The following is a 16,120-nucleotide window of genomic DNA, read 5'->3' on the forward strand; positions in this document are numbered from 1 at the left end:
GCATGTAGTTCTGATGTTCTTGGATAGTAATTTAATCTATTTATATATTTTTCTCTATCAAAATACAGGATGAGACTAAGTCTTACAACTTTTAAGCCCTGTAACATCTATCCTCTTAGTTACATCATGATATATGATACATCACTGGATAGCAACAGTGATCAAGTTTTGTTCCATTACAGCACTAAGTTTCTACTCTAAGTAGAAACATACTTAAATTGATCTTCACTGGTGCCAAGTGGGCTCAGTGTATCATTTGGTTTCATGAAATAAAATCTACTATGCAAGTGGAGATACTATTTTCTATAAACAAGGTGAGAGATCCAACTAGGGATCCCTTGCCTAGCAGGATCAATTTTCCAATGGTACAGGAATTATGTTAAAGGGTATGGTGTTTTAATATTTAAAAAAAAAAAAAGTAGTAGTTTAGCCACCTATAGCTGAGGAAATAAACAACTCATGTGGACAAGCTTTGTTTGAGGTCCTTTGAAATCAACAATGTATGCATGTTGAGAAGCATTCTATGAAAAACATCTGGAGGCAATGAGAACCATTTACATCTCAAACCCTAAAAACTGTACATGATATCACACATCCTATGTAGAAATGTTAAGTTTTCCTATAGAAAGTGAAGCTTTCCTGGAATATGTAATCTTAAGAGATGAATGCACATTTCAGTTGTCTGGTGAAAGCGAACAGGCATAATATAAGGATCTGGGATAGCAAGAATTCCTTGGAACATGTACAACAGCTTAAACATGAAGGCTTTCTATACACAAAGTCCCCCATCACACACAATATATAGCCCTTGCCTTTCATGGAATAAACCATTAATGGCCTTGATTATCATGATATGCTTCGAAATTTTCTGATTTCAAAGAACTACAAATGTTGCCTACAACACAGAAATTTTTCCACAAGGCAATACATCTTAACTCTCAGCTCCTCATGGTACTAAATGTATAAAAGGTTTACAATTCAATTCATGATGATTTTTCATACATGCTATGTATTTTCGAATGTTAGTGGGTTACTCAAACCCATACAATTCATTCACTACTATTTAACTCTCAGGCTAAATCCATCCACTCTACTCAAGAATTTTTAAAGGTATTCTTCCCAGTTGATATCACATTTGTATCACATTTTAAATCTTATACCAGTTTTACTTTCATATGAATGACAACTTAAGTGTAAAAACACTTTGGTTGTCATTCATAATTTTTAAACAGCATTAAACATGACACTATGTTAGGACAAAAAAGTATGAATTTCAGGCTGCTGATATTTTGTTACATTCTTTGTGTTTCATGACAATAGTGAGAACCATGATAAATTATAGACATTTTAAAGGAACATGTACATCAGACATTATTATGCACTTAGTTAACACGTGAAGAAAACCAAATGAGAACAGAGATGAAGTGGTTTGAGCACTGTCTTGTATACTGTTGGTTTTAATGTTTTGGCAATTTCTCCCTTATTTCATATATATTTATGGTGGGGAGCTATTTAACTAGTTCCCCACCATACCAGTTTTGCTTATATGTTGTCTATTTGCATATTTAATTTAATACCTTTAGTAAAAACTGTGTCCTTAAATAGCTGAAATATTTTACTTTTTAAAATACTACAGCTATTTAAAGATACATCTGCAAATTGGTTATAGCTGTTATTCAATTTAATTAGATAATCCAGAAGACTTGCTCTAGCTCTATTTCTGTTTCTTGATGTAAAATCAGTAGCTAAGTTTGATATTTCCAATATCAAAAACTTAACTCCTGATATTACATCAAATCATCATCCTGTGTTTCCTTCAATTCTAACTTACAACTTAAAAATAAATTATGTATTGCTTTGTATAAAGTTCAATTTACCCTATAATCTATGAGGTTTTGAAAAGCTTTTCTCTGGATACTTTGTCATATGCATTTTCCACATCTACAAAATTTAAGTAAATTAAGTAAATTTTTGATTTACTTAAGTACAGATCCTAGAGAACAGATCATGTTCCCATGATTTCTCAACTATTTGTCATAAAGTGAAAATCTAATCTCGACAACTTCTATTTGGCTGAAACCCAGCTTGTTGTGCTCCAAGTTTCTATCCACAATTTTTTCAGCTTACTCGGAACATTTAGCAGAGAAATTCCCCGAAGGCATGGTCAGAAAGCCGAATTCCAAATGTTACGAGTAAAGCTCTCATATTTCAACCTTCTGACCAGGCCTTCTGAATTATGAAGTGTAACCACTACAAAACTTTTATACCTCCATATTTGAGAATTTCTGGTTGAATATTAACTTTAATGAGTGCTGATGGTGACAAGGTGACAGAAGCAGATAAAATAGTTGAGGAAGCTTAAATCTGTGCCATGGCATAAAACATTGCATAGTGCATGGGAAAGATTTAAGAGGCATCTAGAGGAAGCATTATTAAATTGTATACCTAAAGTAAGGAGGGTTAATCAAATAGGAGTTAGATGAATGAGTAATATCATTAAGCATGATCTGCAGAAGAAGAAAATGCTGTGGAGGGTATATAAGGAGAAAGGTGACAGCAAACTCATGAACAAGGCACAGGCAAGAAAGATGACCAGCATGGTAAGGTAGACAAAACCAGATTATGAGAAGAATCTAGCCGAACAGGCCAAGGGAAATCAAAAAGAGTTCTTTCATTACGTGGCAATGAGTGCTGATGGTAATAAGGTGACAGAAGCAGATAAAATAGTCGAGTTACTGAGTGATCACTCTGTAAAAGGTATATCATCCAAGTGAGTTTACTGCTGTAACATATGTGACAGAGACTGATGGGGGAACAGATGTGGAATGAATTGAAGGTTCTTAGGAATATTGCAAAATCTCAATGCAAATACAGCTGTGGGATTAGATGGGATAACAGCTGAAGTTTTGCGAGAATGTGCAAGGGAACTGGCAATAACTCTGACTAGGCTCTTTAAGTCTCAGCTCTAGTAGAGTTCCAAAGGAGTGGAAAGAGGACAAAATAATTCCCTTGCATAAGGGAGGTTCAAAGACTGCAGTAGTAAATTATGCATCAATCAGTATCTCAGGCATGGTGATAAAAATACTTGAAAAATTGGTCTAAAAGAGAATTCAAGAATGGAAAGATAAGAGTATGATACTGCACGAGGGGTTGATCATGCCTAAGTAATTTATTAACTTTTTATAAAAGAGTAACAGCTGACTTGGATAAAGGAAATGGCTACATGATGATTCTGTTGGATTTTTCAAATGTGTTTCACAGAATCCTACATGGAACTCTGTTATGCAAATTAGAACAAATCGGGATGGATGTAACACTGGGTATGTGGATAACAGGGTGGCTGTCGGACAGGTATCAAAAAGTGGTACATGGAGGTGCACAATCAAGGCAAAAAGAGGTGACTAGTGGTGTGCCGCAAGGTTTTAGTGCTGGGACCACTGCTGTTTAATTTGTACATAAACGATATAGGAAATATTCAGTTGTTTGCTAATGATATGAAATTAGGTAAGGTAATAATTAATTAAGGTGAATGTGGAGAGCTTGCAGGATGATTTAAATAGGCTGTCAGTATGGGCGAAAGATAATGGATGTCAGTTTAATGTGGAGAAATGTAATAACGTTATGCATTTTGGAATAAATAGATTACAAGCTGGTGCCACATTGATGAAACTGTATTCCAGGATATAGATGAAGCTAGAGATTTAGGAGTGGTGATAGACAAAGAGTTAAAGTTTAGAGGCCATATTACTAAGGTTGCTCAAGTAGCTCATAAGATTGTTGGAAGTTTTTCCAATGGTTATACTATAAATTAAAGATACCAAGAAATTATATATTTGGCTTAGTCTTTTATCCAAGTGTAAGCAAACAAGTTTTCACCTGAACTATTTTCGGGACTGAGGCAACTCGTATAAAGAAGTTAATGACTTCACATCACTTGCCTTAGTAACAAGTATATAATTTCTCAGTATCTTTAATTTATAGTATAACCAAGTGGAAAAACTTCCAACAACTTTCTCTAATCCAGAGTATTTTAATAATAAGATATGACACCTTTTGGCTACTTGTATATGGAAATATGACTTCTGCATTACTTCAACCTTTGCATCACCTCTGGGTCTGGCTCTCACTGGTGAGACTTAAGGTGAGTCCCTTAAGTCTCACCACTGTGTATAACCATTTGTTTATATATAATTAAATGCATATGTATAATTTATATAATATGTATAAGGTTTATATGTATAGTCACATACAGTCATACCCCGTCTTACACTTATCCGACTTACGCAAATCCAGAGTTACGCGGTTTCTTATATGTATGTATTCCCGTCCCACTTCACGCCTCACCACTAGTCGTATCTTTCAGGTGCCGGTCACATTCGCCAGTGTTGCACATGCTGTGAACAAGCACTGATGTGTTTCACGTGGTCTCCATTCATACATGATTTTTATAGTCTACAAACCTTGCGATTGTTTAATGTTATGTTCTTGATAAAAATTTTATCACATAAAAAATAATAATATCATCCAAAAGAAGGAAGTCTGATTCTTCTACAGCTAGCAAGAAAAGAAAAACATTGACTATGTAAACATTATTATGGATTTTGAAGGCGGAATGAAAATTTGTAAGCTATCCGAAAAGTTTACAGATTTTGAAAAGATTTAAAAGAAAGGTTTACAGATTTTGAAGGACATAGATTCTAATGAGGAACGAATTGTAGCCACAAGGCAAGGAATAAAAAAAACATTAGCTTGCTATGAAGAAATTTTGCATGACAAGAAAAAGACATTATACTGTCAGACAAATCTATTAGATTTTATGAAACCATCGACATTGAAATAATTTTCTTTTTTTTTTTATGTACGAAAAACTACAATTATGATTATATTTCTTAAAAAATATAGGTGTTTTGTAAACCTTTGGTCTCAATTGTATGTTTGTATATATAAATTACATGCAAAATTATACCCCAAGTTACATAAATTAGACTCATGCGCTTTTTGTTGGTCCCACCTACCACGTAACTTCGATGTTTTACTGTATATATATATAAATTTATAAATCTATATATAGATATATAAACTTGTTGTTTCTCCCAATGTAATTTTACAACCAATAGATAATATTAATAATAGGACTATAGGACTCTGGCCTTGATAAGTTTTTTTTTTTTCACCAGAGGTCAGGCCAATAATTGTTGTAACGGTTGGGTCAGTAACTTTAACAAACCATGTAGATTGCAGTGCAGCTTGTTTCTCTGTATATAGTATATATGCTCCAGAAGATGACCTTGATATAAAGGTCGAAATGTCAAATGTGGATTTTGGTTTATATTAAAGTAAAGTTTTAATCAAACACGGTAGTTGTCTCCATAATTTTCCAAAATTGTGGGGGGGGACTGACTTTCAGGAAGACTAGTGATTAAAGTATCTAAAAACAATTAGTAATTGCATTACTTATCAATGAAAAAAAAAAGTGGGGTACCATCAGGTGAGATGTTCATGAACAGAAATATGATGGAAAAGCTCACTAGTAAGTCAGAATTATTTAGTTTTCATTTTCTCATTAACAATTTGAAATGGATTGAATTTTTAATATATGATGAAGTGCATACTATTGAGTTAGATGAGCATTAGGCTGAAATATATATTATAGTTCTATCTCTATTACTCACTAACTATAGGCATGAGCAGTGTCATTTTTATGAATATTAGGTAAACTTCATATATATGTGTGCATTTTTTTTTTTTCCTGTTGCTCCCACTCACAAAAGGTTATTTGCGAACCTATACCATGGTTGGGCTAAGAATTTTTATTTTGTATTTTTATAAATTTTACTTTTTTTTTATATTTTAATTTTTTTTGCATATACAAAAACCTTACTCTAGAGACTAAATATGGTATTTTTTTCAAGCCACTTCAGGCCTCCAATAAGCAGGAAGGTGGTCTCACATCGAGCAATGAAATCATCTCCCACCTAAAGACAATCACAAATCCACAGCCTGCTGATGGGAGAGTGGGTATGCTAACCACTCAGCCAGCCAGGCGAGCATATAACGTGGATACAATTTGTGTTTATTTAGCAGTCAAATTACTTTATGTTGGGAGGTTGTAATAGGCCGACATAATCTTGATGGTTGAGAAATTAAACAGGATATTCTGAAATTCCAGCAACACAATAAGAATCAGTACAGTCTTTTAGAAGACTTTTTTAATATATACTTTGAAATAATCACTATTACAGGATCACTTTCCCTTATCACTTTTCCTATCATTTTTAGGAATGATAGTAATAACTATTTTAATTTTTTTTCAGAGATCTTAATGTTCAGTATTCTTCAGCCATAAGATTACTTCTGTCTAGAAGGTTTAGCTGTAAAAATATGAGCTCCATCAAGGAGAAAAATGTGGTAACTTTACTGGTTTATTTTCATATGCTTTGTTCTATTGTTGTACTAATAATGATAACTAATAATTAAGGAATTGACAACGTACACTAGAAATATAAATTAAATAAACTTTAATATATACTTTCCAATATTTCGGCAACGTCACATTGCCATCTTCTTGGGAACTTAATACAAAGACAAGTGCACGCAAGTACTACATAACAGCAAATGAGACACGAAGCAAGGAAGCTACCGTTTTCCTAAAGTCCTGATGGTGACCCCTGGATAATTTACCAAATTTGGGAAACATTTATCAGAACTTCAGCCCAAAGGGCAAGAACTACCAATATAACTTGCCAGGGGATACCATCAGGACTTTAGGAAAATGGTAGCTTCCTTGCTTCGTGTCTCATTTGCTGTTTTGTAGTACTTACGTGCACTTGTCTTTGTATTAAGTTCCCAAGAAGATGGCAACGTGACATTGCTGAAATATCGGAAAGTATATATTAAAGTTTATTTAATTTATATTTCTAGTGTATGCTGTCAATTCCTTAATTATTAGTTATCATGTTTAACCAGCGTATAAGCCTCTCTCTACAAGAATTACGATCATCCAAGGAGATTCCTTCGCACGCAAGGCTCGCCATTATTACGGCAAACTGACGCTGAAGCTATCCAGACAACTGAACAGTCTGGCATTCCTAAAACGCTGCCAGGATAATCAAGTCATCCCTGATTGTGTAAAATTTAAACACCGTTTCTTTTCACAGAAAGTTCTCTATATCTACAACCGGGCAAGCCAGGCTTTACTTCGGGAGCAAATTACCGCTACACACAGTTCCCTAGCCGACATAAACAGAGCTATTTTAGCGCTAGAAAATGAGCTATCAAACACACATAATCACGAGGTTTGGTCAGTTCTACATGACGTCTCGTGTACGGCGGCAAATAAAGAATTCGAACAAATACGGAGTCGACATATCAACAAGTTTGTATAAATTAATAAAGAACTCTGCGTCCAAACCTAAACTACAAACCAACACTGTAGATAACCTTTCTTCAGTTATCTTGAAGCCTGAAGCACTCAACGCTCTGTCACGTGGTCACAACTTCGCCACTGCTCCTAGGAAATTACCGGCTGAGGAATTAATGATCCAGATTGAACGCGGGATTCGCCACCTTCCAAACCACATTGCCAACGATATTAGATTGGATGTAGCCTGTGTTCTCACAAAAGCAAAACCAACATATCCATTAGTGAATACAAGTCACTACAAGATTTGAAGAAAAACAAACAAATAGTTATCACCAAAGTGGATAAGGGAAACACCACTGTGGCACTCAATCATAATGACTACACAGGTAAGCTTAAGGCTTTACTATTAGATCGAGCTACTTACCTCCCTACTGAATACAATCCCACCAACTCACAAATTAGAAAACTATATGGACTCCCAAAAATACATAAAGAAAATGTGCCATTACGTCCCATAGTGGATGGCATTGATTCCCCCATTTACAAACTAGCTAAGCATTTAGCCAAAGTGCTCTCACACTATACTGGCAACACACCATCACACACAAAAAACTCAGCCCACTTCAAAGCCAGTATAGAAAACCTTACACTCCAACATAATGACATAATGGTCAGTTTTGACGTCTCCTCCTTATTCATTGAATGTCCCCCTCAAAGAAACCTTAGAGCTAATCCAAGCTAAATTTCCACCCGATATCTCAGCCCTATTTCAGTTTACAATGAACTCAGGCTATTTCGTTTGGCAGGAAAAATTCTACAAACAGATAGAGAGGGACAGCCATGGGTTCACCACTTTCCCCACCCTTGGCTAACTTCTTTATGGAGACTTTTGAAGAGAAAGCCTTAAACTCAGCCCCACAAAAACCTACCATGTGGCTTAGCTACGTTGATGATGTGTTCGCTATTTGGCCACATGGCCCGGATTCACTCCTCTCCTTCCTAACACATTTAAACAACCAACACCCTAGAATCAAGTTCACCCTGGAAAAAGAGAAAAACAATAACCTCCCCTTCCTAGACACACTAATCACCCGCCAACCTGATGGAACCTTGGTTTTCTTAGTTTATAGAAACCCTACCCATACAGGCAGATATATTCACCAACAATCCCATCACCCCCCCCCCTCTCGCAACAATATGGAGTTATTAAGACAATATTCAACAGGGCAAAACTAATCAGTTAAAATGATCAAGCCTTAACCACTGAACTAAATCACATCCTTGACACTTTCTCAGGCAATGGCTACCCCCCCCCCAAATAATACAAAAAATACTTAAACCAGTTATCCACAACCCCCCTCCCCCCCCTCACAAAAAAGATTACTCTAAATCCATCACCATTCCCTAAATCCGAGGCACCTCAGAAAAAATCAACAAAATCCTAAAAAAAACATGACTTGACTACTTGTTACAGACTATATAGAAAATTGGCATCCCTTATCCGCTCCACTAAAGACCAACCACTTCCCCTAGACCTACCTGGTGTATACCAGGTTCCTTGCAACTGTAAATTGTCCTACTTTGGCCAAACAGGCAGGACAGCAAATATCAGAATCTCAGAACACGAGGATTACATCCGATTTCACTTGTACAGCCACTATGGGCTTGCAGACCATGCTCTGGATACTCGCCACAGAATAAAGTGGAAGAAAGCCACAGTAATACACCGCAGCAAGTTCAAATATGAAAGACTATTCATGGAATCAGCCTCAGACCTTAGGAACATGCCAAACCTCAACAAATTTGGATGCATGAGACTGCCCCAAATTTGGGAAACATTTATCAGAAGAACTTCACCCCAAAGGTCAAGAACTACCAATATAGCCCTCCAGGAGGCACCATCAGGACTTTAGGAAAACGGTAGCTTCCTCGCTTCGTGTCTCATTTGCTGTTATGTAGTACTTGCATGCACTTGTCTTTGTATTAAGTTCCCAAGAAGATGGCAACGTGACGTTGCCGAAATATCAGAAAGTATATATTCAAGTTTATTTAATTTATATTTCTAGTGTATCCTGTCGATTCCTTAATTATTAGTTATCATGTTTAACCAGCATATAAGCCTCTCTACAAGAAGTATTGTGGTATTAAAATGGAGGAAACCATTACACTAAAAAAACTGCTTCAAAAACAATCAGCATATTTCTTCAGAACACTCCTAATTTAAAGAAATTTAGCTGTGATTTGAAAGACTCATTCTCCAACTAAAAGAACAACTGACTACACTTTGATTGCACCTAAATAGTCAGAATATTAGAATACCTGACTGAAATTTAAAGCAGGTATTCTAACAATTTCTATTCAATAACACACCATATGCCTTTGTCATCACTTGAGTAACCTACCTCAGAAACAAGCAAAAATGCAAGCAAAATATCAATGTGAAAATATTTGCTTTCTTACCACTTGTTATGATAAGTCATTACTCTTTCATAGCATTATGTATAACTAATAAATGTCTATATATGCATAAATCCTACTTTACAGGAAGTATTGTAGTAACAAGCAAAATACAATATGGAATACATTTAGGCGAAATGGCAAACTTATATCGAGAGTTCATAAACAACATTGAAAGAAACATCGGCCATCTGTCCAATACTGAAGCCAATGGTCTTTGTTTCGAAATAGCCAAAATAATCTATGATGCCAAAGCTTCAGACTCAAAAACTCAACAAGCTACTCAATGAAACCACTTCCTTAGATCAAGAAACCTTAAAAAAAAAAAAAAAAAAACGTGTATTCTAGGAGGCCTAGATGGTTTACCTAAACTTCACAAGAACAACATTCCACTCAGACCCACTGTTGATTCTATTAGCAGCCCAACTTATAAATTATCAAGATTTTTGTCTAATCTTCTCCATCCTCTCATAGGCCACTCTGCCTCATCAATTAAAAATTTCACAGAGTCTCACACAAAAATAAAAGACATTCAACTGTAAGAAATGGACATCCTAATTAGCTTCGGCATTGTCTCCCTCTTCCATAATACTCCCCACAAAGAAACAATAGACTTGTTAATTCAAAATTTCCATTCGATATTGTGGAATTATTCAAATTTGTTATTACATCTGGATACTTCACATGGAAAGAAAAAATTTACAAGCAAGAGGAAGGAACAGCAATGGTTCTCCCTTATCACCAAACTTAGCCAACCTTTTTCAGGAACACCTTGAAGAAAAAATTTTCAGTTGGAACCTAAACCAAAAATCTGGCTACAATATGTTGATGACATCTTTGCCATCTGGGGTCATTCTGAACAAGAACTATACCTGTTTCTAGATAAAATCAACCTTCTTCATCCTCGCATAAAATTCACACTAGAAAAAGAATCTTCACATGGTAGCTCCTTTCTGGATTTACACATCAAATGAAAAGAAGACGGTTCTATTTCCACTTCTATCGTAAACCAACATGGACACAATCCAAAAACAACTCAAAAAAATTATCAGTCACTTCCCCACACATCAACCTAGACAAGAACAAGTCCATAGGATTCCAATACCATATGTCGAAGACATCTCCGAACGTTCGTCAAAAATTATGAAGAAATACAAACTTGCTGCTACCTACAAACCAATCAACCAGATCTATATTTGTTACCTTCTCCTAAAGACAAACTCTCACCTTTGATGCTACCTGGCATTTATGAAGTTCCATGTTCCTGTAATATGTCTTACTATGGACAAACAGGAAGATCTGTTAGTAGATGCATCTCTGAACATCAAGACCATATCAGTTTTATCAAACTGCACAAATAAGGCCTCGCACAATATGGGGGTTGAAAACCCAGACCATAGGATTAAATGGAAAAACACCAAACTTCTACACAGATCCTTATATTAACATTAGCATTTATATAAAGAAAGTGCTGAAGCCCTACATCACAGACCCAATTTAAACCGTAATGACGTTCTTACTATCCTTAAAGTCTGGGAAATTATCATCCTTAATTGTATAAAATATATTTCTGCATGTTTTTTTTTTTTTATTTAATCTAATTTATTTTTTTTATCAGATATATTAATTTAATTCTATAACACTCTACTGCACACATAGTGGGATTCCATTTGAGCATGTGCCCTAACTGTATGTTATTCCTAGTATTGTTTGAAATAACTGTACTGATGATGTCCTAAGATACTTAGGACGAAATATTTACTTATTTGTTGTCGTCGTCTGATAGCATCCTCTAGCAAGAGGGTTGCAGAAGATGAGCAGCTCCTCTCCATTTCTCTCATCTGTCGCTTCCCTCATTCTTAAACCAATCCATTCCACGATGTCCTTAAACCACTCTCTAGTTGGTCTTCCATGTCTTCTGTTCCCCTCAACTTTCCCTTGTAATATAGTTCTTGTCAGGTGTCCTGAAGAACCTCTCAGAAGATGCCCTGCAATCTGGTCTTTTTTTGCATAATATTCTTGAGCAGTGTTCTTTCCATCCCAACTCGTCTTAAAACTTCTTGATTTGATATTTTCTCTGTATAGCTAATCTTTTCCATCTTTCTATAACACCACATTTCCAAAGCATTAATTCTTTCCATCTCTCTCTTTCTGAGTGTCCATGACTCACTTCCATAACTTGCAATACTCCAAACTGTTGCTTTAACTATTCTAATTTTAACACATTTTAGTATTCTTGTTTATTAAAATTCCATTTACTTATTAAAAACAATTAATTACCGTGATAACATGTGTGTTTAATTAAGCAAAATACAAGAATTACAAGGAGAAAAGCTTAAAATACAAATCATTTGGCAATGTCATATACATCAAAACTTTATGCAATTAGTCTTATAGACTTATTAAACAAAAATAAGATTATTTAAAAATCAAGTGGATATTAGGTCCTAGATCCAGCATTATTTCAAAGCCGAATGTAGAAACTATGAAAGTTTCGTAAAAAGTTGACCAGAGCGTTTACAGCAATACACCCGCCAGCATTTATGAGTCACCCTAGTGCAGACCACTTTAGAAAACATGCATGCTACCCAGGAGTCCATATATTCGCTTTCTAATTTGGTCTATGTTTTTAAGGTTTCACTAGTCAGTTCTCGTCAGAGACCACGCAGAAACCTTAAGAGAGAGCAAAAATTCTCTTTCAATACTAAGGAACTTGAAAAGCTCTTTATTATTAGAGGTGTATTTTTCATAAGCAAAAAATACACCTCTAATAATAAAGAGCAGCTTTGAAATAATGCTAGATTTAATATCCACTTGATTTTTATAATTTTTGCATTGCTGAACTGAAGCCTTTTAGCTCTTTATTTTAGTGAATACTTTTTAAGCACAAACCGAGAATTCGCTTACAAAAAATACCTCTCCATTTCAAGTTCCTTAGTACTGAAAGAGTTTTTGCTCTCTTAAGGTTTCTGCCGTCTCTGACAAGAACCGAGCAGTTCGAAATGGCTGTCAGGCCAGCGAAACCTTAAAAAAATGGACCAAATTAAAAAGCAAATATATGGACACCTGAGCAGAGTACATGTTTTCTAAAGTGGTCGGCACTGGGGAGACTCGTAAATGCCAGCAGGCGTATTCCCGTAACTCTCTGGTCAACTTTTTTTCACGAAACTTTCATTGTTTCTACATTCGGCTTTGAAATAATGCTGGATCTAAATCCACTTGATTTTTATAATTTTTGCATCGCCGAACTGAAGCCTTTTGGCCCTTTATTTTAGTAAATAAGATTATTTAAGCTTCTAACATAATTTGTACCATCTAACTGTGTTCAACATTTACAGAATTCCACGAAATTCTTTAAACTAACCTGTTCTGCTTCCCAAATCTGCCGCTTCCTTTCTTCAACTGCTTGCCTCCTTTCCAATTCTCGAATACGGGCATCTTCAATTTTTTTACGTCTCTCTTCTTCCTGTTGCTCCCTGTACTTTTTGGACTGTAGGAATGATTGTTCCAATTCATGCAACCTTTTACATCTCTCTCCTTCTTGTTGTTCTCTGAAATGCCTCAATCTGTCCTCTCGATCTTTCTGTGTGAGAGGTGGAGATCGTTCCTTTCCATCTGGAATTTTTTTTTTTAAACATATATAACACTGAAAACATTTCTAAATATAAATCGAAATAACAACCAAAAGTATATTATACAGTATGATTATACAGCCCATCTTAAAAGGAAATAATAGCTACTGAACAACAAACATTTTCATTCATATTACTTAAAAAGCAAGGATCACAGCAATGACTCTTAAGCAAAGTACAGATGAAAGACATTACTCGTATTACAAAGATTACTAAAGTTCAAATTGAATCTGTTGTAATTCTAAATCCATGTTGCATGTTATCAATCTACCACTTTTGGTCAATGGTAGGATTAAAAAAATCATGAATGCAAAATTTCGAACATCAGATCCAACTAATGAAAGAATAAAAGCACAGTAAAGATCAAAAAATAAAGAATTCTTTTTCTTCTCCTCTTCTTCTGCAGACACCTCTAGATGAGATAAAAATTCAACTGATTTCTGAAATGTCATAATTGTTTTTACCTTTCCAGTCAGTATTCTTTGAGAATTTCAAAACAATAAAACCAAAAAGGAGAGTTACAATTTTATATCTCAGTTAAAGTTATATATCTCTATAAGCTGTATCCTTCAACTGATTTTAACTAAATGTGGGAAAAGGTTGTTTATCAGATAATGTGTAATGACAGACCTGTGGACTCACTTCCCTGATATTCTTGTCTCTAATATATTCTTCACAAGATTTCTCTGTCCACATTATGGGATCTCGGAGTCACACCAGAGGCAATAAACTCTGGCTAGTTTTCAATATAAGGAAAAGAAATAAAACCTGTGATTTCCTCATCACCAAACATAGACCAAGTCTGTTGGTATACAAGAAGTCGAGAGAGAGAGAGAGAGAGAGATTGTATGATTTGAATAGCTATTTTGTATGAAAATGTTTGTTAGAAATTGGAGCTCTTTTACTAACTCTTCCTGGTCATTAAATTAAAATGGCAAGCTCATACATGCTCCTAGAGCTGAGATATTTTGCAGGAATATTTTTTAAGGTTTTATTCTCAAATGTTTCCATATTAAAGTTTGCTAATACTGAAGAAAGAAGACCGTGCATGACTAGTCACGAGTTCTGTTTGCATATGAAATTATCATACAAGTTTTTATAAGTGGCAATAAGTTTCCTTAAAACTTGTCAAAAGTTTATTTTTCACTTGGTTAGACTATAATAAATTTAGTTTAATCCTTTATCCAAGTGTGAGCAAACAAAGTTTGCACCTGAAAATATCTTCAGGACTGAATATGGTGTTGTACTACCTTACCCCAGTAAGGCAGTACAACACCAAGCAACTCGTAGCAAAGGTGGACCAGGCTAACATCACTCCTATTCCAGTATCTCCCATAATGCAAAACACATCTCCTTGCAGATATGTATAATGTTATGCATTAAGGGATTGGCCACTACCTAGACTAGTTTCGACCTTTATTGAGGTCTCTTCAGTGGGAGCCAGGCCCAGTGGTGGAGATACCAGGCAGAAGCACTAGCAAGGTCATCTTTACCTATAGGAGTTGCCAAAAGGTGTGCCACCTTTTTTTTTTTTTTTTTTTTATTAAATTACTCTGGATTTAGAGAAAGATGTTGAAAGTTTATTTTTCACTTGGTTAGACTATAATAAATTTAGTTTAATCCTTTATCCAAGTGCGAGCAAACAAAGTTTGCGCCTGAAAATATCTTCAGGACTGAATATGGTGTTGTACTACCTTACTGGGGTAAGGTAGGTGTTGTACTACCCTACTGGGGTAAGATAGTACAACACCGTACCACCTTTGCTATTAGTTGCCTGGTGTTGTACTACCTTATCCCAGCAGGGTAGTACAACACCATATTCAGTCCTGAAGATATTTTCAGGTGCAAACTTTGTTTGTTCACACTTGGATAAAGGATTAAACTAAATTTATTATAGTATAACCAAGTGAAAAATAAACTTTCAACATACTTCTCTAAATCTAGAGTAATTTAATAAAAAAGGTGGCACACCTTTTGGAAACTCCTATAGGTAAAGATGACCTCGCTAGTGCTTCTGCCTGGTATCTCCATTCATTTCGATGCAATTTGATTGATATATAGTGGTAAGACTTTGATTTAGTTGCAATTTATACGTCATTGGATTTTAACGGTAGCTATTGCACCGTTAAAAGTAAGGTTTCGCTATTAATTCTCAGTTTTAGTAATTGACCAACCCTGAATCAAAACCTACTAGACGTAATTATGACTGATATAGACACCGACGCCCTGATAGAAACACTAGATAAAGGTCTGGTGCTAAGCCTACTCAAAAAATTACTAAAAAAGTTTGAAGTGAAATGGCCAGGCTATTTGAACCTGTACTCCATAACGAGAGATGTTGAGGAAAGAGAGGATACTGCTAATACAGAGGAAAAATTGGATTTGGCGGTCTCCAATCTCCAATTCCAGGATCAAAGAGAGACTCACACGTGGAAAAAATACAAAACACAGTCGACAGAATCACCCACAGATGAAGGTATGGAGGAAGACTGACACAACTCTGACCCTCCTGCCTCCACTAAAGATAAATTGCCTCCAATTATCTTAAGAGAAAAGAATAGGTGGACAGAACTAAGGGCCACTATGACTAGTCTACAGATAGCATACACTACAGCAAAGAATTTAGACGATGGCATAAAAATCCAACCCACCACTATAATGGACTATC

At 35.3% G+C, this 16,120-nt stretch overlaps 1 protein-coding gene across 5 annotated transcripts in view; it reads right to left on the reverse strand.

The window, feature by feature from the left end:
* Positions 1 to 16,120, reverse strand: part of LOC150096055 (uncharacterized) — a 366,639-nt gene that overhangs the window by 197,784 nt on the left and 152,735 nt on the right. For all 5 annotated transcript variants that reach the window (XM_090408865.1, XM_090408866.1, XM_090408868.1 and 2 more), the window contains exon 4: positions 13,185 to 13,435. In XM_090408865.1, coding sequence (XP_090264991.1) covers positions 13,185 to 13,435 — 251 coding nt within the window. The remainder of the gene's footprint in view (positions 1 to 13,184; positions 13,436 to 16,120) is intronic.

The sequence above is a fragment of the Typopeltis vanoorti genome, chromosome 19 (assembly GCF_054136105.1).
Source record: "Typopeltis vanoorti isolate ZY-2024b chromosome 19, IOZ_Tvanoo_1.0, whole genome shotgun sequence".
Lineage (NCBI taxonomy): Eukaryota > Metazoa > Arthropoda > Arachnida > Uropygi > Thelyphonidae > Typopeltis > Typopeltis vanoorti.